The sequence below is a fragment of the Bos taurus genome, chromosome 8 (assembly GCF_002263795.3).
Source record: "Bos taurus isolate L1 Dominette 01449 registration number 42190680 breed Hereford chromosome 8, ARS-UCD2.0, whole genome shotgun sequence".
Classification (NCBI taxonomy): Eukaryota; Metazoa; Chordata; class Mammalia; order Artiodactyla; family Bovidae; genus Bos; species Bos taurus.
In genome coordinates, this window is record NC_037335.1 from 100,040,784 (window position 1) to 100,068,414 (window position 27,631).

General features: G+C 41.4%; 1 protein-coding gene across 1 annotated transcript in view; it reads right to left on the reverse strand.

Moving 5' to 3' along the window:
* Positions 1-27,631, reverse strand: part of SVEP1 (sushi, von Willebrand factor type A, EGF and pentraxin domain containing 1) — a 208,629-nt gene that overhangs the window by 142,764 nt on the left and 38,234 nt on the right. The window contains exon 3 of the mRNA XM_010808239.4: positions 25,724-25,900. Coding sequence (XP_010806541.2) covers positions 25,724-25,900 — 177 coding nt within the window. The remainder of the gene's footprint in view (positions 1-25,723; positions 25,901-27,631) is intronic.

Consider the following 27,631-nt stretch of genomic DNA (forward strand, 5'->3'; position numbering starts at 1 on the left):
AACATGTTGTTTGGATTTTACTCCTTAAAAACCCTCCAAGTTTCACCTATCTCTCCATCTGCATTTCTCTTATCTTAGATCTCAACTCATCACCTCTCTTTCAGATTTTCACAAAATCATTTCACTGGTCCCTCAGTCTTCACCTCTACTCTTTAACCCATCTTAGATGTTGCTGCCTGAACATTTTTCTGAAATAAAATTTGAGCAAATCACTTTCTACCAAAAACTGCACCAACAGGATGAAGTCTTCTCTCCTTAAAGTGAAAGGAAAGTGAAGTCGCCCAGGCGTGTCCGACTCTTTGCGACCCCATGGACTGTGTAGCCTACCAAGCTCCTCTGTCCATGGGATTTTCCAGGCAATAGTGCTGGATGGATTGCCATTTCCTTCTCCAGCGGATCTTCCCGATCCAGGGATGGAACCCAGGTCTCCCGCATTGTAGACAGACGCTTTACCATCTGAGCCACCAGGGAAGTCCATCTTCTCTCTTTACTTAGATCTTTAAAGACATCTTTGATCCACCTGTAACCTTCCTGTGAGTCTACTACAATGAATGCGTGAATTCCATATCCTGATCAGAGGCTGCTTCAGAATTGAGCAGAGACTAGTTGTTTGTTTGTTTATTTATTTTAAAGTCTTTATTGGACTTGTTACAATACTGTTTTTGTCTGATGTTTCATTTTTTTGGCCATGAGGCAAGTGAGCTCCCAGACCAGGGATTGAACCCACACCCCCTGCGTTGGAAGGCCAAGTCCTAATCACTGGACCACCAGGGAAGTCTCAAGCAGAGACTAGTTTGCACCACACCTCCCCCACCTCAGTTTACTGGACTTGGCAGTTGGACCAATTTACTTAATTTTTCTGAGATTTAGTTTCTTCGTGTGCAATTCCCTTATAAATTTGTTGCTAGGGTTAATTGAAATAATGTAAGTAAAGAAACATGCCAGACATGTAGTTGGCATTCAGTAAATGTGATAATAATGCCCCCAACTTTTAATCTTCTTAACCATGAAAGCGCTAATTATACTTCTTTTATAGGCTTGTTGTGCCCAGTAAATGCTCCGGTGCTTGGTAAATATTATCTCCCTCTCTTCCCTCTCCTATCTTCCACTTAGCTTCTGCCTTGGCATATGCTGTCCTTTCTCTGAGTGAACCTCCTGCACCCTCAATGACTCGTTCTTCAAAGCATCCCCAACTTTTTGAGATGGGTTTTGTCAGCTTCATTTCTGTGCCCCGGAAAATGTTACTCTCACCTCTCCTGGCACCTATCACACTGTATGTAACATACACACTTGTCTCTGTCCCTCCATGGGGAACACACTCTTGTAAGTTTAGGGAGTCTTCTGGTCATCTGACTCAGCCTTTGCTCATCCCATTGCCCGAGCCAGCAGTCACTCAGCAAAGGAGGACAGAAGGTGGAGGACGGGTTAGTGTGAAGGAAGGACCAAAGTCAGAGGGACTAACCAGGGCAATGTGAAAGGACATTAGACTCTGAGTCAAGACAACTGAGTTGCTATCTTGGCTGCTCCACTAACAAGCTATGGGGTCACTGCCAAGGGTTTTTTGTTTTTTTTTTCTTTTCCTACAAAATACAGAAGTTACATTTAACGATGGCTGTGACCTTTCTGATGCTATTACTGAATGATTCTATAAATAGACTAATACTAAAAAGCAAGTTAAAGAAACTTGTCACATAAGCCGTCAGATTTTATCTACAGATTTTATAATTTATTTGAAAATGGTATTACACAAAAAGGACTTAATCTTACACTGTTACTCCCCAAAACCTTTTAAGTAATAAAGAGTTTACAACATTGGAGAACAGTGTTTTGGATAAAAATATCCAAAAGTACATTTGGAAGTGTATTGTGAAATTCATAATGATAATCGAAAACAGACTTAAGGAGAACTATTTAAAGGCATTGCACAATTCTAGTGGGAGAGGTGTAATCAATTTGATTTCCAAGGGAGAAAATTCCTCATCTAAAACCAAGCAAAAGTTGAAAAGATGAAATTAACTGTGGTTTGAAAAAGTCCTACAAGTGATAGTAAAGACCAGGATACAGTTTTTTCTTTATTGTATGAAATGACTCCCTTCCTGGAAATGTACCAAGCATTTTTTTAAATTGTTCTTTTTGTTGTCAAAATAAAATTTCTCCTTTCAGAAACATCTTAGCAGTTATCAGCTACAATTACTGGAAGGGTGTTTCTTGAAGATATCACATGCTAAGATTAGATTTTCCTTCTGCCAACACAATTTTTTGACTGAAGTAAATGAAAATATCAACCAGTTTGCAATTCATAAAATCTAAAGAAGTCTCCATTCTTTAATTATCAATTCTTTCGATGACTACTTCAGTTAATAATATTTATTATACAGTAACTTACACTTTATAAAATTCCTTCTCATTAATAACCTAAGATTAATTTTAAAACTCTCCATAAATATTAAGAGCCTCTGTTCTTTGCACAATTCACCTTTAAAGCTTAATGAATTTCTTTAAAGAATATAGTTTCAGGGCAGTTGCATCAGCTCCCTTCAAACTGTGAAGTACACAACTCCAAGAGCATCCATTCATGAAGATGAAAATATACCCGGGAATTGTGGAAATCAAAAGTTTTCATTTTGGCTATATCTAGGTAGGGGGCCCCTGGAAGAAAGTTCTTTATTATTACAATATTATGCTTCTTCTCAACTTTATGGATTCATTCTGAATAAGCAATAATTCCTATAAATAGTGTGCTAGGGTTCTGAACACAGGGACCCACTGCACGAGAAAAGAACCAGCTTCCCCAGGCTAAGTCAATCCTTGTCACAAGTACTAGACAAGGACCTAGGCATACATACGAGGGACTTTCTTATTAAACAGTCAAGATCCTTTCCATTTTCATCAAGGATTAGACGAGGAGACTATTGACTGCCCTGGATTCTGCACATCTGAATCTGTGTATAATGAATTAGCATCCTGCCAGCCTCTCTGTGATTGGTTAACTCATTTGGCTGGAACACAGGTTATTTGGACAAAATTATGGGCAACTGCGTGGTGCCATAGCAGCAAATGGCACCCTAGCTGCAGGATGCCATGCTGCAAATGTAAACACCTGCTCTGACTAGAAAGGAGATTAGTGATGGATTAGGACAAGTCTATACAAAAACAAAAAAGCAAAACGTTCAAAGGCTGTGTGCAAAAGAAGACAGTGAAATAAGAGTCACGTTACGAATATATGTGTGCACACATACATACACATATAGACATAATATATACATATCACATATAAACACATATATCACACACAAATATAACCTGGATGAGTACATAACACTTATGCAAAGTATTTTTAGTTGAAAACTCTGTATTCTTAATTGTTTTAAGGTATGAACTGTCTGGGTGAGAAATGTGACATCATTTTGAGTTTTATAACAAAAACTCTGTGTGTAATCACTTTGATGAAAGGTCTCTGGAGATCTTAGAATTATCTTTAATTTTATTTGTTCATCCTAAAATAGTTAATAACTCAGACTTGTATAAAGAAGAAAATAAAATTTACCATAAGCTATACTACTCTGGTTTAAAGTGAAAGTGAAGTCGCTCAGTCGTGTCCGACTCTTTGCGACCCCATGGACTATAACCTATCAGGCTCCTGTATCCATGGGATTTTCCAGGCAAGAGTGCTGGAGTGGATTTCCATTTCCTTCTCCAGGGGATCTTCCCGACCCAGGAATCGAACCTGGGTCTCCCGCATTGCAGCAGATGCTTTACCGTCTGAGCCACCAGGGAAGCTGAACTCTGGTTTCACTATGCTTTAAATGTTTAATATTTAGTTGGATTCCAAGTGTTTTACAATTTACAAGTGTTTTTACAATTAAAAACAACTTTCCTACCCACCTTGTTTCTTTACATTTTTCATCCACTATATTTTTTTCTTAGAAAAATAATACTAACTTTTCATTAGCCTGTTGCTGTTTAGGCACTAAGTCATGTCCAACTCTTTGCGACCCCAAGGACCATAGCCCTCTAGGCTCCTCTGTCCATGGGATTTTCTAGGCAAGAATACTGGAGTAGGTTTCCTTCTCCAGGGGATCCTCCTGATCCAGGGACTGAACCCAAGTCTCCTGCATTGCAGGTGGATTCTTGACCATTGAGCCACCTGTGATATCGGTCCTGAGAAACAAGTCAACTGGTCTAGTGTTCAACATAATGCTACCAAAAAACCTGAAAGCCTTAGCATTTATGTCTCAGACTACAACAAAGGGATAATTCTCTTTAAGCTAAATTTCATGATTATCTAGAAAATCACTGATCTTCAGACAGTAAATTCATACTATACTACTAAGTATTTCATTAGCCTACTGTGCATGGGGTCGCAAAGCATCACACACGACTGAGCAACTAAGCCCAGCAGCAGTACTGTCAAATTACTGCATATTCCCATCAACAAGAATAAAAATACATATTTTATTGTAGTCTCATTACCACTGGGTATTAACAGTTTTTTAAATTACCAATTAATCATTATTTAAATGTGAAGTCCCAGACTTCCCTGGTGGTCCAGCGATTAAGAATCCACCTGCCAATGCAGGGCACCCAGATTTGGTCCAAGAAGGGCAGCTAAGGGCACCATGCCGCAGGGCAACTAAACCCATGTGCCACAACTACTGAAGCCCGTGTGCCCTAGAGCCTGTGCTCTGCAACAAGAGAAGACACTGCACTGAAAAGCCTGTGCACCACAGCTAGAGAAAGCCCACAAACAGCAACAGAGACCCGGCACAGTCAAAAATAAACAAATACATACAATTTTTTAAAGTTTAAAAAAATGTGAAGTCCCAAGAATTTTAATGCAACAGACTTTCAACTTAAATTTAGGGCAAATCTCTCTCTGAGATTCAGACATGTGTAGGCCCAACAGAAGTCTGTTTGCTTACAAAAGTTGAGAACCTTCTGGGTGAAAACTTTATCTGTGGTAAGGGTAATATTTAAAATGTTACCAAGATGGCGTGATCGTTGATCAACAAGAGCATACATAAGCTGTAGCATTAAGCAGAGTTCTGGCACGCCCACTAATCTGCTGGGCTTCCCAAGTGGCACTAGCCGTAAAGAACCTGCCTGCCAATTCAGGAGACATAAGAGACGCATGTTTGATCCCCAGCTTGGGAAGATCCCCTGGAGGAGGGGATGGCAACCCACTCCAGTATCCTTGCCTGGAGAATCCCATGGACAGAGGAGTCTGGTGGGCTACAGTCCACAAGGTCGCAAAGAATTGGACACGACTGAAGAGACTTAGAGTGCGCGCACACACACACTAATCTGTAGATGAGACCTCTCTAGGTGCTGGATTGTGGGACAGATCAATGAGCCTAGAGAAAGGGGTCAGATCAGTAAAAGGGCATTTAGGGACTTGGGGGCAACACTATTTTTACCAACAAGCATGTATGTACTTCAACATTTTGACAACTTTTATAACTGTACTCATGCACATGTTATGAATTAGCTTGTCCTAAGGAACAAGATAAATGATACACAGTTGGACCTAGTAACACTTGTCTTAGTAGTCAGAAAGGAAGAAGATTCTGAGTATAGTTTGGTGTTGTCAGACTTATTTCCCTTTGGGTCAAATAAAGAGTGATGAGGATGAGTAAAGTCACAGGCCATAGTCGCCTTTCATGTTTTCCTTCCTCATCTCCTCTACCTCCTCGATTCAGTAGGACTTTGGGGGTTTGGAAGTACAGATAAATATCAGTTGCTATGCCCACTGCTGCTGTGATAATTTTGGACCTTATTATTTTATGACTTGATTTAGCTGCAACCTCTATAAACACATTTCTTGTTCTACAATATACAGAGTCAGTGATTTCTGTCACAGATACCAAATTAATATTCTTATAACATGCCTCTCAAAATGCCATATTCCTGCTCAAAAATCTTCAAGAGCCATCGTTGCCAGTTGACGAAAGGCCATCTCTATAGCCTGGAGTTCAAGTCCCAGTACAATTTAGTGCCTCCTTACCGTTCTTGACCTAAATCCCACTTGTTCTATTGATTTAACCTACTTTCCCATCCATACAAGCTAACTTCAATCCCCATCACAAATACTTTTCATTGTCCACAAAAGTATCCCCTTTCTAACTGTGCTAATCCTATTTTTCAAACCCAGTTCATCTTCACAACTAAAAGTAAATATTTTTTGAACAGCCATAGCATTTTACATATCACATATGTGTATTTTGTACATCACATTTTATTTTTATTCCATCTCAACTGCTTAGAACTGGATTAAATGTAACTCTTGGTTCATGGCACACATTCTGACTTCTTTGTAATAATTACAGCCCTACTTTATATGAAGTTCCTTTAAGGGAAGTACTATGCAATAATCAAACCTTCTGAAATACCTAAAAGATATTCAATAAATAGTTAAATGAGTCAATGGACAGATTTAAAAGATTTCCTTCTGTAGTTTCCACAAAACCTGATTCAGAATGACCCGTTCTGCCTGGCATTCTTTCTGATGATCTGCGTGGTCTAATCTACTGCACCTTGAAATACTCCACTCATTTAGTCACTGTTTCCCTTTCAGATTCCCATATTCAAATGTTTGGATTATTTTCTGAATTTTAATCTGCGTGTAAAGAAAATTGCAAGTATTTTACTTTGGCAACTACAATGCTTTCAACATGTTAAATTTCACCATGACACCACCTTTCTCCCTTTCCATTCCTTAAAGGAGGGTGTGGTGCAAAAGCCACAAGGGAGAATCCCTGGATGAGAATTCTGCTAATTACTACTGGCTATGACACTGTCTGACCTTCTCTGTGTTATGTAACCAATTGGAGAACTGTTTTTTTCTACCACGACACATGGGTGATCAAGTTTACAGCCAAGTAATTGTAAAACTAAAATGTTATGAGCCTCTCTAGGGGTGAAAAGGATATGACAGGTGATGGGATTCCTAGGATAGAAGAGTGAGATAGAGCTTTGCCTGAAGTCTTCAACAGATGATTATAAAGGGCCAAAGTACCATGTTATATAATAAAACATGAGGGAGATGTTATCCAGACTTGAAGCAGGAGTGGGTGGTCAGGTAAGCTTTGTTGGTCAAAGAGATTTCAGAAGTGAGACCAGAACCATGAATAAAAGTGAGGGGATATAGAAACAGGGTGATGGCATTTCAGACAGAGGGATCAACATGTGCAGACTCAAAGGCAAGGGAGGACAAGCTTGAAAACATTCAGAGTTCTCTCTAGCTGGAAGAAAGAGCGGGTGAGGTTAGAAAGGTCAGTGCAAGAACCACTGGGCTGAATAGGTCACTTTCAAAAGCTAGGAAATTATTCTTAAAACAATGAGGAAAATGACAATAAGTTAGGACGTTTGAAAAGATCACCTTGGATGTCTTTTGGAGAATGATTTTGAAAGGCAATAACATTCATCCTCAAACATGGAAAGACTTACTCACCCCCACATATGCCTATACATAAGGATGATTTAAGAACTTAATTATAGTTAACTTTTTTTTTTTTTGCTTAACTGCTTTACTGTTTTTCTCCATGACTCCCATTTTCCTTTTGGCTATTTTTGGTTTTCTAGAAATAGAAGTTATCACTGGGCATATAATATGAGGAAAACTGACATCACCCATTCTAAAGACATAACATGTAAAGAACAATATCACTGGATTGATACAGCCATCATGGAAAAAAGTGTCAACAGAAAAGAAAGAAATGATGCACATGAAAAGCAGAGGCATCTGTTTCTGGGAGAATGGAGTAGATGTATTTTTCCTTAGTCCTTCTGCTAAAGTACAGCTAAAACCTGTAGATGCTATATATAAAATAAACACGAAATGACACTGATAAGGCAGACCCCCCAAGGACCTCAAGATTCAAAGAACAACATGCTGGTAAGTTCCCTGGGCTTTCTTTTCCCTCACATATCCCCGACTTAGAGCTGAAGAAGCTGGAAACCTCAAAACACCAACAGGGGTGGATATAAAAGCCCCCGAAACAACAAAACACACTTCTATCAGCCAAAGGATGAAGAAAGGGGCAGGCTAGCAAAATAGATCACTTTTGGACAATAATCAATCAACCCTATTCTAGCCAAACACTGCAGAAAAACCTGTGGCCCAAGCCGAACCTTACCAGGCAGAAGCCAAGTAGACAGCCTAATTTCCATTCCTGCAAAGATCTAGAAAGGCACCCACACGTCTGCCAGGGTTGGTATGAGAGAAGGCCAAGCAGAGAGATGGGTCTTTCATATCAATGGAGACCAAAGGGGTGAGGATGGTGTCTCACTTCCATACTCACCCAGAAGTAACAAAGATTCCTCCCCTGCTCCACTGGAGTGGGTCTCAAGAGTAGGCTCAGTGGTATATGAGAACTTGCACTACACCCAACAGTGAAGAGGCTCCCTCCTTGCAGTGTCAATGGAGGCCACATGGAGAGCAATCAGCAGGCATCCAGACCCCTTCCATCCCAGGGGAACCAGTGTAGGCTAGCAAAGAGCGTGGACTTCCATCCACATCCAGCAGTAATGAGGATCCCCTCACACACATATGTGTCAGTGTCAGTCAACAGGGCAAATGAGGAACCTGGGTTTCTATATTCACCTGGATGTGCTCCTCTCTCTTCCCCTGCTGGAGGAATGTTTATAAACACTCATGAAATGACAAAATCAAAGACTCAAGAGAACAGACTCGTGGTTTCAAGAGGTTAAAGTAGGGCAATCAGGGGTAGGAGGGAAGTGTTTGTGGATCTAAAAGGACATGTTATGGATTCTCATGGTGGTGACGCTGTTCTATAGCTTGACTCTATTAATGTCAATATCCTGGTTGTGATATTAAACTATAGCTTTGCAAGATGATATCATTGGGAAAAATTAGGAAAATGGTAATAGGGGATTTCTCTGTATTAGTTCTTAAAGCTGCACATGACAATAATATCTCAAACGTGTAATAAAAATTTAAAAAGTGAAAGGCAGAGGAGCAAAAATTTCAGGGTGCATCCAGAAATACCCAAGACACAGAAACTTTACCTCGGAGCCTGCAGTATCTGAGTCACTAAAGAGATATGACTGATTGCAGGCCAGGGATATTGCTTTATATATGGAACAGAATATGACGAAGAGTATGCATGCCTATTGGAATGACTGGAGAGAGGTATTCCTCCTATAGAAAGTTACTATTTGACCTCTTATGCATCTATCAGTTTCTATAAAATTTTACAGTTGCCCATGAGGGTCACACATTTCTCTCTGAAATTATTCTTAGGAAACGCATTTTGTTTTCTTATTACTATAAATTCGATTTCATGACATTTTTAAAATTTAATGTTTCACTGATATGAGGTCTTTATCTTGCCACCTTACAAGTCTATTGTATTAATTCTAGTGGTTTTCCATGGATTTCTTCGGATTTTCTAGGTTAGCAATAACATCATATGCAAATAGTAAAACAGCTCTTTTTTGTTTTAAATATTGATGGTGAAAAGGAGTAACCATGCCTTATTAACCTTTATGGTTATGCCTTTACATATTTCACATTTCACATATAATGTGTATTTGATTACTTTTTTCTCATAACTTATTCTATAGTTCATGATTTATTTTCCTACAACTGCTTCCATATTTTGACAAAATCTATAAATGTCAAGGTTTTATGAAAAATTTCCTAAACATGAACATATGCTTCCTTGGTGGCTCAGTTGGTAAAGACCCTGCCAGCAATGCAGGAGACCTGAGTATGATCTTTGGATTGGGAAGATCCCCTAGAGAAGGAAATGGCAATCCACTCCAGTATCCTTGCCTGGGAAATCCCATGGACACAGAAGCCTGGAGGGCTACAGTCCACAGGGTCACAAAAAGTCACGTACAACTTAGGGATTCAACCGCCACCAACATATGTTACATATAGCAAACATGGTTTGCTTTGTATTTGTTAACTACTGCTTAAATGGTAAAACTCCACAATATCCTGGAATGTTCTCTTGACTGTGCTATGAATTAAGACACTCCCCAAACTATGAATCATCAATACATGCAAATAGCTTTACACATACAAACAGACATACATATACACAATACCATGGTTTTAGAACTAAATTTGTAAAATAATCTCAGTGTAACTAGATAACATGAAAGGCATAAATGTGTGATTAGCCACTTCCTACTGTTGCACTTGAGCTTCCAGATGGCTGACTTTGATTCTTAGCCAGTGCTTCTAAGGGTCAGTAGACTTGTTCACCTTCATTTCTCTAAAAAAGGAATGGAAAATTCCCAGGAAATTGGGAACCAAGCAGAGTTTCCATATGCTGTGTTCTAGTATCTAAACATGCAATTTACTTTATTTACTCATTCATTCATTTACTCAAAATTTATTAATGCTGACTCCAAGTTCACAGCCATGTAGCAGAGGCGATAAAGTGGGGGACAGAGAGAGAAAGACATAGATATAATCCTCCCCTAAAGGGATTCAGAGAATATCAAAGGAAAAAAACATACCAAAAATGGTGATACTGTGTGGTAAGTGTTAACAGAAGAAAGATATTTATGAGAAGCAAAAAAATCTAGATCAAAGTGTGCCAGGACAACAAGAAATGAAAGGGAAAGTTTCATAAGAAACGTGAGTTTGTTATGAATCGTGAAGGACTGGTAAAACTGAACAGATAGACAAGATGTGGACTATTCTAAGCAAAGGAGGATAAATTTGGCACCATGAAAGGGCTTTAAGCCTAGGAAGGCTGGAGCATAAGATACTGTAATGTTCATACCCAAGAGATTATTTAAGCCTGGTAAAATCACATGGCTTTCATCTTTTTTATCAAACTTTCAAAAGAGATAAAATGTTTTCTCAGTCTTTCATGAAACCATTAATTCACTTTGTCAATACAGAGCAGGTGTCGCAACCTCAGTAGAGGGTGACATTTGGAACCTGTCACAGCTGTTTGGTGTACTGTACGCTATTTAGCATTGTCCCTGGCTGCTAGTCAGTAGGCAACAGTAGTTCTTCCAACTGTGACAATTAACGATGTCTTCAGACAAAGCCAACTGTCCCCAAAGAGCAAAACCTCTCTCTGTTCAGAACCACCACTGGTAAAGCATCATGATTTAAATTAATCAAGGACTTACTATATGCCAAGCACTGTAATATGCTTTTTACACATACTATCTCATTGAATTTTTGTAACAATCCTACTTTATTAACCCCACTTCATAGACTAAGAAACTAAGGTTCACAGAGGTCAAAAAACTTGCCCAGAAAAACTCAGTGAGGAAGTAACAGAACTAGGATTCATCACTAGCATTCATGCCACTAACTGCAATCTGTAACAATTTATTTATAGATTTATGGATTTACAAGGTTGTGTAAGGGTTTCTCAAGTGGCACTAATGGTAAAGAACCTGCCTGCCAATGCAGAAGACATGAGAGACACAGGTTCAATCCTGCATCAGGAAGATCCCCTGGAGGAGGGCATGGCAACCCACTCCAGTATTCTTGCCTGGAGAATCTCATGGACAGAGGAGCCCGGTAGGCTACAGTCCAGAGGGTCTCAAAGAGTCAGACATGACTGAAGTGACCTAGCATACATGCACACATAAGGACTCAATCACATATCTCGGTATTGCCAGCATACAGCAAGCTCATTGGGTCCATTATTTCTCTGAGCCTGACTTTTGTCTAGCTTCAGTTTAGTCACTCAGTCGTGTCTGACTCTTTGTGACCCCATGGACTGCAGCACGCCAGGTCTCCCTGTCCATCACCAATTCCCAGAGTTCACTCAAACTCATGTCCATCGAGTCGGTGATGCCATCCAACCATCTCATCCTCTGTCATCAACTTCTCCTCCCACCTTCAATCTTTCCCAGCATCAGGGTCTTTTCCAATGAGTCAGTTCTTCACATCAGGTGGCCAAAGTATTGCAGTTTCAGCTTCAGCATCAGTCCTTTTGTCTAGATTGGTCTATCATTTTCAAACTGCTAACTGTGGCTACCATCCAAACATGGCTCATCATCTCATATTTAGTGAGCACCAACTCCATGCAGAGCCCAGGGAACCAAACACAGGAGATGCTAAGCTACAACTGAGAAGCAACGGTTTATGTTAAATGTAGCCTGGAAGGAGCAGCAAAATATTTCTGAATCATTTCTTTGACAGATAAGGACAGTGCAATGAGTGCTATGGAATGACTGTTGGCAATAAAATGGAGCAGAGATCGCTGGATTCTGGGCTCCCAGAGAGTTGGGTCTGCACGCTAACATCTTCAGAAATGAATCACATTAGGAAAATTTAACATTCTTTCGCATCGTCTCCTGTTCTGCAAACGAGGAACATAAGCAGGCGAAGACTGTGCAAGAGTCTTTGCCTGTGGGTATGGCATGAATTCTCTTAGCCAATTTCCAGGACTTCAGCATCCGTATGTACTCTTACCTAAACTGATGTGCCAGAGAAAGCATCTATTGCACCTTGTCACAATTGCCCTTCGTTCCCTTTTCAAAAGCAACATGTACTTTTCACCTCTTCTAAATCTTTTTTATATTGCCCCAAGGCAATAAATCCCCACCACAATTCAACATCTTGTATCTGGAGACCCTTCAGATTAAGGCACAATAAGCAGGTCCTCTAGGAAACATTTTTTTACTTCGTCTTTTTTTTTAAAAAGCATTTATTTATTTGGCTGCACTGCGTTTTAGTTGCCATGTGGGGATCTTCGATCTTCCTGGAAGCATCTGGAATCTTCAGTTGCAGCATGTAACCTCTTAGTTGAGGCATGTGGGATCTAGTTCCCTGACCAGTGATCAAACCCGGACCCTCTGCATTGGGCGCGTGGAGTCATAGCCATTGGATCACAGCACAAGTCGTAAAGAAACTTTTCTAGTCTTTCACATATTTCAGTTAAGTATCTTTCAGTAACATTTCCTGACACCGGAAATGGGGCATTTTGGTCCATTCCTGGGATTTTCGAATTCATGTATGTTGCAGGGCGGGGAAGTGGAGTAAAAGCGCTGTTCATTCGTCATTTTTCCTTTTCAAACCCCTGCTACTGTCAAAGCGTATGTCACTTTTTAAGAAAAATCCCACAAGGGCAAAACAAAGGGGAAAATAACCTGAAATAATGAAGGTGGCGGCAGCTTATTTCATCCAGCTGACAAATTCAGGGCAGTATCTCTGCCTCGTTTGTCAATCATAGAATTCTAAAGTAATATGACTGCCGGTGGAATGTTCATTAGCTTATTTAGCCTTTTTTCTCAGAAAGGAAATCTGATTCGGAGGATAGGTTTGACTGTTAGAAATATTTTAACAAATAGATATGGTAGATATTTGTTCAGAAATTAAACCAGCTAAATCTATGGCTCCAAGATTTGGATAAGAATATATTAATGCACATTTTAGGGTAAAATTACTTTATCAAAAACTATTCAACGGCAAAAAGTTTATTAAACTTTGTACTATTTTGTTTTTCCCAAAATTGATTACGTTAAGCAAAAATGGTTCCAAATGAAATAGTGACAGACAGTCTTTTAATAAGTCCTGGTAAACTTTCAGTCTTTGGGGGCTTCCCAGAAATTCGAGGAAGTGAATGACTGGAATGATGGGCTAAAAACTCCTTTTGCTGGTGAAAAGTTTTCCAATTTCTTAGTTGCAATAGAATTGAAAAAGGACCTAAGGGAATTGTCAGCTGAGAGATCATTTAGAATCACTTTTTGATAAAAGATAACTCATTTATTTTTGGCATGCCACTCAGGAGGAATTCCTAGAACTAAGTGACATCAATTTAGCCCAACTTTTTCAAGTCCCATCTACATTTCTGTATGAAGGTTTTCAGCACTGAAAGCTACAAAAATGAAAAACACTGAAATGAATGCTGTAAGGTCTCTTATTCTAACAGTGAATGACAAATCCATGGATCCATGAATTAATGAACAAGCCATCTTATTAACAGGTGAATCTCCAACAGTATCTTATTTTTATATGTAATAAGTATCAAAATGTATAATAATGTTTGACACATTATATACAAATAACAATTGAAAAAATAACAATCTGTTAGCCATTTTGGTCACAGAACATGTGAAAATTTCAATTGATATCAACAATTTTTGTAGCAGAAAAGTAGACGTCTGTGATCAACAAAAGGCTTTAGGACATAAAAATACTTTCATTAGAACAGAATTATGTGGTGGAGGTGGAGTAAGAAGATCTAAGAAAACATGGAAAGTTTCTGCACTTAAAAAAAAAAAAAAAGGTGCTTGCAGACCAATAAATTTTTGGTTACCAAAGAGGGAAGGGTGGGAGAGGGATAAACTGGGGTTTCGATTAACATATGCACACTACTATTAATATATATAAAACCAACAACAACCTACTGTATAGCACAGGGAACTATACTCAGTATTTTCCTCTTTCTTCGGCTGCACTGTTAGGCATGTGGGTCTTAGTTCCCTGACCAGGGTTCAAACCCTTGTGCCCTGTAGAGGAAGCACAGAGTCTTAACCACTGGACTACCAGGAAAGGCCCTACACTCACTATTTTGTAATAACTTAGAAGGGAAAAGCGGGTTTCCCATGTAGCTCAGCTGGTAAAGAATCTGCATGCAATGCAGGAGACCCTGGTTCGATCCCAGGGTCAGGAAGATCCCCTGGAGAAGGGATAGGCTACACTCCAGTATTCTGGCCTGGAGAATTCCCTGGACTGTATAGTCCATAGGATTGCAAAGAGTTGGACAGGACTGAGCGACTTTCACTTTCATAAGGGAAAAGAATATGAAAAAGAATACGTATATGCATAACTGAATCACTTTTCTGTACACCTAACACAACACGTACATGCATAACTGAATCACTTTTCTGTACACCTAACACAACACTCAACTTCAATAAAAAAATTTAAGTGCTTCTTCATAAATGGATACTACTAGAAAGAATCAAATTTGCTCTAGTATTTAGACTTTGGTGGGAATGTTTAACAGTAATACAACAGTTTTATTTTGTTTTAAATTTTTATTGGAGTATAATTGCACAATGGTTTTTAAACATCAATACAGTACTATGGAAATGCCATCTTTAAAAACCCTGTTGAAAAGTGTGGATGGCCTCTTAAAAAGCAATGAGGGGCACATGCATTTTCAATCTTTCTTCAGTGTTTATATGAGCAAAAATATTTGAAGATTACTTATTTATCAGGTGTTAATTGTTTTCCCTCTGTCTCCCTTTCACCGCTATAGGAAAGTTACTTATAGTGTGACTGGGGGAAAGAAGAAGGAAGCAAGGAATATTTTACAGTGAGAAGCAGGAATTGTTCATAATCTTTTTTTGACAATTTCAGAACATTGGGTATATTTTTATGCATATTTCTAAAGAAAACGACATACTGACTTTGGGAGGTCTCCGCTCAAGACGGCGATGGAGGAGGATCCCCGGGTCATCTCCTCCCACAACACACACAGAATCTGCAGCTATAATACATATGGGACAATTTCCTCTGAAAAAACCTAAAGGCCATCTAAGCAACTACAACACATTGGCCAAGGCTTCCCAGGTGGCACAGTGGTAAAGAATCTGCCTGCCAATGCGGGTGTCATCCCTGATTTGTGAAGATTCCCCAGAGAAAGAAGGTCCGTCTAGTCAAGGTTATGTATGGTTTTTCCAGTAGCCATGTATGGATGTGAGAGTTTGACTATAAAGAAAGCTGAGCGCAGAAGAATTGATGCTTTTGAACTGTGGTGTTGGAGAAGACTCTTGAGAGTCCCTTGGACTGCAAGGAGATCCAACCAGTCCATCCTAAAGGAGATCAGTCCTGAGTGATAATTGGAAGGACTGATGTTGAAGCTGAAACTCCAATACTTTGGCCACCTGATGCAAAGAGCTGACTCATTTGAAAAAGCTGTGATGCTGGGAAAGATTGAAGGCAGGAGGAGAAGGGGACAACAGAGGATGAGATGGTTGGATGGCGTTACTGACTCAATGGACAAGAGTTTGGGTAAACTCCGGGAGTTGGTGATGGACAGGGAGGCCTAGCGTGCTGCAGTCCATGGGGTCGCAAAGAGTCGGACACCACTGAGCATGCGCACACACACACACACATTGAGCCAAGGAGACAAAGCCCCCATAGAAGCAGGCAGGAGGAGCTGGGACAAAACCTCATCATAAACCCCATCCCAGCATGGCCACCCACAAATCAGAGAGAACTCAAAACCTGGAGCTGCTCCCTGAGGAGGGAGGAGTTGAACCCCACAGTGGGCTCCCAACTTGTAACACTTGCATCTGAGAGACAATACCCCGAAACATATAGCTTTGAAATCCAACAGGGCTCAAGTCCAAGAAACCCACAGACTGTAAGGAACTGAGAAATGCCTCTTAATGGGGTCTTTCATGACTCACCTGACACGGGGCTCAACGCAGAGACAGAGGGTCCGGAGGCATCCAGATTTGATACGACTCAAGTTCATTTGCTCATCTTAAAGCGTCTGAGTTTAGACCCACACAGAGGCCTGCTGGCTGGCGGACACCATCTTTTACCCTCATTCTCTTCCTCACGCTGGTTAGTGGATACCATCTTTTTTCTTATTTCCTTCTTTCTCCCAACAGGCACCATCTATATTCTCTCCCTCTGCTATACTCTAGAGCCACAGTACCTCCAAAAGGGGAGCTTTCAAACATGGCCAGTGCCCCAGTTTTTGTGGCTGCTCAGTAGCAGCTACCCCTAGATTGCTCGGCTCTGGAAGTGGGTGGGACTTATGCTTGTAGGTCCCAAAGGAGAAAGAGCAACCAATGGAGAAAAAGTTCTTAAACCGCTTCCGCCCTCAAGAGACAGGAAGAGGCTTTAGCTCCCTGGAGCACAGACTTTCTCTGTTAATTAAGCTTTCTAGCTGCAGCCCAAAGGGCAGGTTTCTAATTAAATCCACGTGTAAATGCTATTTACAATCCTTTCCAGAGCTCTCCAAGGGGAGGTGCTAACTTCATGCTCTCCTTGGACAAACCAAAATGCCAGAATCTCCCAGAGGGAGGCTTCACACGCGTCTGGTGGCCGGGTTTTGAGGCTGCCTCCCAGGAGATGCTGCTGGATTGCAAGGCTCTGGAGATGGTGGTGGGGATGGGGGTTAACTGCTTTGGAGTCCTCTGGGCCTTATAACAATGGGAGAGACTGTTCAGGCAGGCTAGCACCCCCAGGGCACTGCACAGACTACAGACTGAAACATTGCCCTGACTTTCTATGAAAGAGGCCTATTTGCTTCTTCTGGAGCCTGAGGGGTAGCCTCAGGTTTGCCAAGCACAAGGAGACCTAGAGAGGTGCTCTCAGGGAACCCAGGCAGTTGGATGCCATCTTTATTTGCTCTCTCCTCTCGCCACACCTTGCTGATGGCCTCCTGGAGAGGAGTTTAGAAACTCATCTGGAGCCCCAATTTTTGTGACTACCACTCTGGGGACACCACCAGATGGCCTGGCTCTGGCAGCCAGTGAGTCTTCCACTTGTAGACTGTATGTATTTGCATACTTTAAAAGCTGCTGCCTGAAGGTATGAATTCCAAACAGCCTGAATCTAGGTGCTGACTGAGATCCCTCCCCATTGGAACACCTGCAGGTTTTGCACACCCTCAACTAATGGGAGCCATTAAAAATAAAAATGCTGCTGCTAAGTTACTTCAGTCGTGTCCGACTCTGTGCGACCCCATAGACGGCAGCCCACCAGGTTCCCCGTCCCTGGGATTCTCCAGGCAAGAATACTGGAGTGGGTTGCCATTTCCTTCTCCAATGCATGAAAGTCAAAAGTGAAAGTGAAGTCTCTCAGTCGTGTCTGACCCTCAGCAACCCTATGGACGCAGCTTTCCAGGCTTCTCCGTCCATGGGATTTTCCAGACAAGAGTACTGGAGTCGGATGCCATAAAAATAAAAATAGGCTGTCCTATATAGCTCAGGGAACTCGACTCAGTAATGCTATGCTGCTGCTGCTAAGTCACTTCAGTCATGTCTGATTCTGTGCGACCCCACAGACGGCAGCCCACCAGGTTCCTCTGTCCCTGGGATTCTCCAGGCAAGAATACTGGAGTGGGTTGCCATTTCCTTCCCCAATGCATGCATGCGTACTAAGGCGCTTCAGCCGTGTCTGACTGTGCGACCCCATGGACAGCAGCCCACCAGGCTCCTCTGTCCATGGGATTCTCTAGGCTACAATACTGGAGTGGGTTGCCATTTCCTTCTCCACAATAATGCTCTATGGTGATCTAAATGGGAAAGAAATCCAGAAAAGAGGGGATATACGTATGGGTAGAGCTGATTCACTTGACTGCACAGTAGAAACTAACACAATATTGTAAAGCGATTCTACTCCAGTAAATTTTTTTTAATAATAAAGTACAATAAAATAAGCTGCTTGGACAATCACAAAAGTTTAAGAGACAACCAAGAGCTGGGGAGGGTTGAAAGATACAGGTCATCCCCTATATGGGGCCACTTCTTCAAGACTGAGAGAGCTCTCTGTTTTATCTAACACATAGAAAGCAATGTACAGAGACAAGGGAAATGAAACAGAGAAATATGTTCTAATCAAAGGAATAAGACAAAACTTCAGGGGGAAAAAAAAAAACACCTTAAATAGATATAAGTAATTTGCCTGATAAAGAGTTTAAAATCACGGTCATAAAGATGCTCACCAAACTCAAAGAAAACTGAGCGAACACAGTGAGAACTTCAACAAGAAATAGAAACTATAGTAAAGTACCAAACAGAAGTCACAGAGCTGCAGAAGACAATAAGTGAACTGAAATACAGTATTCTGACTTTGAAGTTGGGTAGTGTTTCACACCTACAGTCTAATGATACATGTTGTCCTGTTTTAACAATTATGATAGACTGGAAAACGCACCATCAGGACTGAATCCCTACCTCATTCAGTGGCAAACCAAACTAGCCCCGTCCAGGCAGCAGTGACCCATCCTCCTCAAGCTGATGAGAGCCACTGTCAACATGCCAGCAATATTCCCTCATAAAAAAGTGAATAGGAATACATTGTACAAATTCCTTACACCTTACAAATCCATTATTAGGCACAGCCAGGGAAGTTTTCTGGGAGAAAAAAATAGCCACGCTCTGCTCAGAGAACAAGATTTCCAAATGTTCTGGTTTCTATTCAAGAATGTCTACAGCTTTCTGTCCTTTCTCTTTCCAAAGAAATGATATAGTAGTTAGACAGGAAAATGAGTGTGTGTGCAGGGTGAGGGTGGGGATTTGTGTGCATATATTTACATGTGTAATAAGATATTTCCATGTAAATATTTCACTGTTTCCATTTCTATTATGTATCCTCCTTTTATGAAAAATAATATAACTGGGGCTTTGGCTCATTATCTGGTCCTCGGCCTTGGCCCCCATCCAGGTATAATTTTCAACCTGCTCACCATTCCAAATTCACTGAAACGGAGCCTTGCCTGCAAAGCAGTGTCCTCAAGATGCCTATTGTCTCCATACTGTCTCTCAAATCCCTTGAGGGGAAATTCACAACAGCTGCAACTGCTTGGATTTACAAGAGGAGTTCATTGGCTATGCACAACTAGCCTTTTAAAATGACTCATCCAGGGAATTAACCATTACCATGCACTGTATTTGATTAATTGTTGACAAAAGTTAACCAAATGTCAATATTTTGCATTCAAGTAAACTGAATACATTCTTAAAAAGTCTTATCACGTGCCTTTGTGCTAAGGATCCCATGCTGCCCAAGGCGGATGTGGACACCAGGCAATTGCCTCAGATTTAGATAATGAGTTCTTTGTTTGCTCAAGATTCTGGTATTAAACTTGGCCTCATACTTACATCTGTTTTCTTGATGGGCATTGAAAGCAGGCAATGGGGATGCACAGTGAACTAGAAAATCACTGCCCATTAAATCACTAGTCTGATGAAGTAGGAACAAGGCAAACAGTTGTGGTGGGAAAGGGGACTTGAAGAAGCAGGAAAAAAGGTCTGAGAGATCAAATCTTGTGGTATTTGGGGGGAACTATAACTAGTTCCAGCTTTTAGCTCAAAGGGTAAAGAGAGGTCAAATCATACAACCTTTGTGCTCTGCTAAGGAACTTGTAGCTTATTCCATGAAGTGAAAGTCACTCAGTCATCTCAGACTCTTAGCAACCCCACGGACTATACAGTTCATGGAATTCTCCAGGCTGGAATACTGGAGTGGGTAGCCATTCCCTTCTCCAGGGTATCTTCCCAACCCAGGGATCAAACCCAGGTCTCCCACAATGCAGGTAGATTCTTTACCAGCTGAGCCACCAGGGAAGCCCAGCTTATTCCATAATGAGTAATAATTAAAAAACTGTAAGCAGTGGCAAGATCGGGTTAGCCCTTTCTGTCATTCAGTCTCTTCTTTTCCTGCCTTGTATTAGATTGAACTGCATGAAACTGCTACCTCGTGGGTTGAAAGTAAACAAACATTGATGCTCTCATAAGGGTCAAATTAAATAACAGCACTTTGCAATTATATTTTTAATTGTGTTTATTGGTTAAATGTCTATCTCTGTGGCTAGATGGTAGACTCCAGAGCCGGACAATTTTGGTTCATAAATCAGCTCTTATTAGCTGTGTGACTCTGGATAAGTTACTTAACCTCTCAGACTTCTAGTTTCCTTGTCTCTAAAGTGGAACACTATTCCTGAGAGTTATTCTGAACATTAAGGAGTTAACATATATCAATGCTTGAAATGGTATTTGAGATACAGTAAAGTGAGAGTCAGTCATGGATGACTGACTTTCAATCCCGTGGATGTATAGTCCGTGGGATTCTCCAGGCCAGAATACTGGAGTGGGTAGCCGCTCCCTTCTCCAGGGGATCCTCCCAACTCAAGGATCATACTGAGGTCTCCTGCATTGCAGGCAGATTCTTTACCAGCTAAGCCACCAGGGAAGCCCGAGATATAGCAAGTGCCACTAAAATATTGATATTGGCTATTATTATTATCCTCATCATCAGTTATTACTGCTATCATCAGCATCAGCCTCTTCATCACTTTCAAATGCCTTTGTTGACTGTGAAGAATGAGGAAAGTAAACCTAGAGCTAGAAACTGGAAGCACCTTCTTTTTGTTAGATTCCACAGGTTTTGAGTCTTCTTCCCTTAGCTTAAGTTCAATAACTAATCCTAGAAGGATATTTCCTCAACCTTTTAAACCTTCTCATGTAGTATTAAAATCCCATACCTGAATTTCTGAATTATACAAAATACCTGCAGTAAATGAAAATGAATTATGTCAGTTTTTTTTAAAAAAGACAAAATATCAACAGCCTTTCATAAAGCACTGACTTACAACCAAAAAATAAAAACTTCCTTCGTGGGATGTACTTTCCTCATCTCCCAAGTGAATGTTGAGAAAGACGCCTATAGCTAGCTCTAGTATTCTGCTTTTCTACGAATTAACAAATACAGTTTGCCTCAGCATGTAACTTTTCCCCAGTCAAGCCAACAATCTACTTCAGTATACAATGGCACATTATCCTGCTGCCTTTTCTCATGCAGGATTCTTGCTTTTCACTGGATACTCATTAGGTCAATATGCTGTCCACCTTTAGAAGCTGCAGTGCTTCTTGATGGTACTCACCTGCATGCAGGGATTCTCCTTATCCTCCCAACAGCATGATTTCTCAAGTGAAGGCCACTAGTCACACCCAGAAGAGCAGGATTTACAAAAGAGATGCTGTCCTTTATCTTCCAGTATCTCGTTCTTGAGATTAGCATTTTAGTGTTTATTCATTAGTTTTCTCACAATATTATCTCATAACCGTAACTACCACTGATTGAGAACTGACATGCCAGATACTGTCCTAGGCACTCCAAGTGTATTCTCTCAATTACCCAACCATCTATCTATACATATGTATATACATACCCATATCTACAGATATACTTAAGTATACATATATATTGGGTTGGCCAAAAAGTTTGTTTGGGTTTTTTATACAATGTTACAGAACAGTCTGAATGGATGTTTTGGCCAACCCACTATGTACATACACACATATATGTATGTATACACACACGTGTGAAACTCAAAGTGTTAGCTGCTCAGTCATGTCTGACTCTTCTGTCACCCATGGACTGTAGCCCATCAAGCTCCTCTGTCCATGGAATTCTCCAGGCAAGAGTACTGGCGTGGGTAGCCATTCCCTTCTCCACTGGGATCTTCCCGAGCCAGGGAGACTTTTCATCATCTGAGCCACTGGGTGTATGCATATATACATACATATATGTATATATACACCCAGTGGATCAGATGACAAAGAATACACACACACACACACACACACATACACACACACACACATACACACACACACACACACACATATAAAACTATACGATTACGAAGCCCATTTTACAGAAGGAACAGAGAATTAGAAGGACTTAATCATTCAAAGTGACATAGTTTGTGTCAGAGGCTGAAAGTGAGCCAGTCTTTCTGCATTTTTTAAACACTTTGAGTACAATTCAGTGTTTACGGTTTCTGAAAAGCAATGAATCCAAGAAGCTTTTCAGGAAAAAAATGCAAAATAAGCAGTATGATATTTTGGGAATAGGATTTAGAGAAAAATGTCCTGGGTCCCTTCCTGGGTCCTGCTGATCGCGGGTGGGATATGCCCTCTTGAGCAAAATACTCACCTTTCCCTGAGACTTCAATTTCCTCTTGTAGAATAAAGAGTTTAGAGCAGATAATCTCTAAGGTTTCTTTTGGCTCTAAAGAGAAATGATTTGCTTTGGAAAGGCATTGTTTCTACAATGAGGATAAATGCTCAGAATTCCAACTATTCTGAACAAAAGGTAACATTCTCTCCTGAAGCAAAAAAATAACTATCATCTAGCCATCCTTCAGATCTCAGTTTAGAGAGTAGGATATTAGCCTAACCTTCCCTGGGATCCCTCCTTCATACTGTATCAACACAGCACAGTCTGCGATTACAAATCGCTTTGTGTAGCTAGACTGTAAGTTCCTAGAAAGTAGGCACCATGTCTATCGGCCCACTGAACCCCTGCCTGGTGCCTAGCACAGGGCTTGGCACAGAGGAAGTGCTCAGGAACATCTATCAACCAACTGTATTTTAAAAGGGGCTCACGGCTTCCAGGTTTTCAGTACTGGATGATATAGAGCCAATATTTCTTTCTGCCTTTCCAAGCAGTAAGACTCTAGTAATGAGTCTTTCAGGTCATGGGAAGGTTATAATTTATTTTCTTAGCTCGTAGCATGCAGGAGAAACCAGTGATGAGCAGAGCCTACCACAAGTGTGCAAAGCACAACTCAGAGTTCCGATACCACTTTCTCCCATCCCTAAGAAACAAATATCGAAGATGATAACATCAACTTTTATATCAATGAACTGGATCTAGCTGAAATCTTGCACATAAGGAAGGCTTACTAACTGAAGCAAAGGGATGGATAAATGAATCCTTTTGTGCTTGGTGTTCCTGGCTAGAACCAGCAGCCAAAGCGCTTCTGTCCCCTCTGCTGAGGCTGCACTGATGGGCCCACCCACTGCATACATCTTAAAGACAGCTGTGCCTTTCAGCCTGGAATGCACAACTGGTGGCAGCCACAGGGACTTGGGTAACTGGGGGCAGTGGGTTTGTGAACCGCCTCCCTCTCTTCATGCAGCCTGTCCCCTGGGATGCAAGATTACAGTGCCCAGGAATGGTAGGGGCTGGGCACAGCATGGCTGAGGCTGCTGGGCAGCCACTCAGCAGCGGCTTATTGGCAGGGAACAGCTCAGTCTCGGACCACACGGAAACAGACGTGCTGACTACAGCATGCAGCAAAGAAAACGAGAGCTTCTGACTGTGTTTGGTGGGCTTGAAAGGGTGGAGGGAAGGAGGGGGCGTCAGGGAGGCTGCCAAGCTGTGCTGTTCATGGAAGTGTGGGAAGACTCAAGGGGAGGCGTTTTGCCAACTCAGAGGCAGTTGGGCTGACTCTCTACAACCCCCCTTTTTCCCCGCTTAAATGAGAAATCCTGCTGGGTGGAATGGGAACGGGGCCAAGAAAGGAGTGATTCTGCTGGGCAAGCGTGGATGCTTGCACCCAGGAAGGGTGTCCGCCAGATGGGATCAGGGCCAGTGGGATGGGGGAGGGGAGGAGGAGAAGAAACTGAGGGAAGGGAGATGAGGGGCAATGAGAATGAAAGTCAGTATCAGAGATTGGGACCAGCAGATGCCACCACTTATATACAGCAAGGATCAATAAGGTTCTACTGTACAGCACAGGAATCTATACTCAATGTCCTGTGAGAAACCACAATGGAAAAGAGGATTAAAAAGAGAATGTATACATGTATAACTGAATCACTTTGCTGTACAGCAGAAACGAACAACATTGTAAATCAACTACACTTCAATTTTAAAAAACAAATAACAGCAAGTAGAAAAAGCAAAAAGAAATGTTCCACGAGGAGAAGAAAAGAGAGAAAAACAGATCAGGTCAAAACTGGGAAGTTCAACCCTGGAAGAGCCACGTTTCTGTGTTACAGAGCAGACCTACCTACCTTCCAAATGTCAAAATGAAACAACATTCACACGAAACAAGCAGTGAACAGCCGCACCGGACAGTATAAAGTAAGCCTACTGCCCGGAAATTCTCCTGGTGGGTGTTAATTTCCATGGGAATACATTTTTCCCAAGCAGCAAACCACGGAAGAGTTGTTTAAAAAGAAACAAAAAAAACCTCTAAAAACCATGCTGCTTTTTAAGTAAAGTAGAACAAATAAGATGCTGTCACAGAAAAACCACACACTACTTCTAAATAGTCGATATTTCCTAAAATATAATTTAAAACACAAGAATCCTAAGTTGTTTTTCTAACAAAATATTAAAATTACAAAGATATTATGGTAAGGAAACCTAGAGGTAAAATTACAGATGTCAAAGAAGTGAATTCCATTTTGAAGTGATGTCACTTTTAGAGCTTTTTGATGTTCCTTTGTGGAGACTTATGAGGAGCTAAAAGACCATAAAGTGAATGTTACATTTTTTGGTGACAATCCCACAAGCTCCAGGTGCCCTGAGGACCAGAATCCCACTTGTTTCAATCTCTCACAGAGGATGAAGCATATTTTGACAATTTGGCTATTGACTGATTACAAATAAAAAGCCCCAAACCTTCCCCCTTCCCAGATCTGGATCTAGGCTTCAAGAGGTCCTTGAAGCCTTCCACTTCCTCTTGGAACTCTGTGCCCACCACGTGAACAAGACTGGGGGGCCTCATGGAGTCTGAGAAGCCACATGAACAACACCCTAGAGGTCCTGGGCAAGCCTGGGCAAGTCCCCAGGTCCCCAGCTAGCTGATGTGCAAACAGGTGAGAGAACTCAGGTAAGATCAGCAGGGCAGCCAACCCTACTCAGGGTCAACCACAAATTGAGGAACAAACGTGCTGCCCAACTGATTCACTGATTCATAAGCAATATCAAATACTCTTGGGACTTCCCGGGTGGTCCGGTGGTTAAGACTTTGCTTTCCAGTGGAGGGGGAGCACGTTCCATCCCTCGTTGGGGAACTAAGATCCCAAGTGCCTCATGGCCAAAAAAACAAAATAAAAACGAAGCAATATTGTAACAAATTCAAGAAAGACTTTAAAAATGGTCCACATTAAAAAAAAAAATCTAAAACCAATACTAAATTCTTTGTGGTTAAGCCATTGAGCGCGGGGCTCCTTTCCTACAGAGCAACAAGGCAACTGATACAGTTGACACAGACCAGACACTCACCTGTGCATTCGTACTGGAGACCTTTCCCGTAATAGCCCTTCTCACAGATGCACTCAAACTGACCCGTGTGAGTCCCACATTTGCAGCTTGCCATCTGGTCACAGCAGTCTTTGCCGGCTTCACACAGATAGGAGCAATGGGACATATCCTCTTGAATAAAACTCCCAGAAGGCAGATCTACAAGCACATACGACAGGGAGGTCACAAAAAAAAGGAATGAGCAGTGGAATGTTACATTCTCTTGTTACGAGGAAATATCTTTTCATTTCCGTCAAATTCCCAATCGCTCCCCACTCCCATCCGAATAGCAAAGTGTGTGATTTGCACAAGCACAGGCTGGGGATTTGGTGCGGCCGGTTAAGCTCTTTCAGTCTGGGACCTCATCCTCAGTTCTCCAGGCCAGGCAGGGTCAGGCAGAAATTGAGTCGTTTCAGTGAGGAATCTCCAGATGCAGCAGGAAGTTATGCAGTCGGTTCTCCAGGTCAGTCTCCTGGCTTCCCCACCAGCATGAGGTCAGGCAGCAGTAACCAGATTTCTAGAGTCCCTGCTCAAATAAACAAATAAAGCTGCAGCCCTGACTGCTGCCTAAAGAGTGTTGATTACGGGCAACTGGCTTAAAACACATACCTTTACTTCTATAATTATTTGATTGAAGACTGAAACAATGGCACCACACACGTTGAGTCACAGAACTAGGATCTGGTTTGTCTCTCAATTCTAAATAAATTTTCACATGTAAAAGGTGACCATTACTGATTACTCGAGCCATGCTCTGAAGTGAGCCATGCTGGGAGTTCAAGAACCCAGGCAGAGCTGTCCTGTTCTGAAAGTGACTTAACAGGGCAGGGTAAAGTTGATTATGACTTACCAAGAATCGATGGCCTAGAATCAGGCACACAGTAAGTTCTATTTACCCTGTGGAAGAGGTTCAAAAGTCCCAGCCTAAATTTCAGTACTAGGTCCATGGTGGTAGGCCCAGATACAGTGATGGGCTCACAGTAGGAGCTCAAATGGGTGAGTTTCAGCAATACACATGAACTGCTAATGAATACCCAGAAAAGAGACAGGTGATGGCCTCAGTTACGGAACATCTCTCTCAACGCATTAAGACCCGAACAATAATAGACAGGGACAAAGTAAAGGGAAGAGTCCAGCCCTAAGAGAAAGAGACTAGTACAGCCAAGTACCCTATTAAAGCCCCACGCAATAGACTGTGGTGTGGGTATGCAACATGGGCACCCAGGAATTACCTCTGAGACACAGGTTGATCTGGAAGTCTAGGGAGCAAGAAAAATGGAGCTGTAAGATTGGTGCACTGGCATTTAGGTCTGGAAGAGATAAGTGAACAACTTGTATATGGGGAAAGCTATTATTCTAGAACCTACGTCCACTGAGAATGGCCACAAACACAGACAGTCTTGAGGCCAAAAGTACACTAAGTTGTTTCAGTCATTTCCAACTATTTGCAACCTCATGGACTGTAGCCCTCCTGGCTCCTCTGTCCACGGGATTCTCCAGGCAAGAATACTAGAGTGGGTTGCCACTTCCTTCCCCAGGGGATCTTTCTGACTCAGGGATTGAACTTGTATCTCTTAAGTCTCTTGTGTTGGCAGGTGGGTTCTTTACCACTAGAGCCACCCTGGGAATCTTAAAAAGTGGATTCATCCAAATTGAAAGTAGTTTCAGCAGACCCCAAAATACAGAGAACCAGTGGTTACCAGTAGGGGGATGGGCAATAGAGGGGTGGTGGAGTGAGAGGCACAAACTACTGGATGTGAATTACGCTACAAGGATGTATTGTACAACATGGGGAATACAGCCAGTATTTTGCAATAACTAAATGGAAAGTAACTTTAACAATTGTATGAAAATTAAAAACTATTAAAAAAAAAAAGGATGCAACTTCAG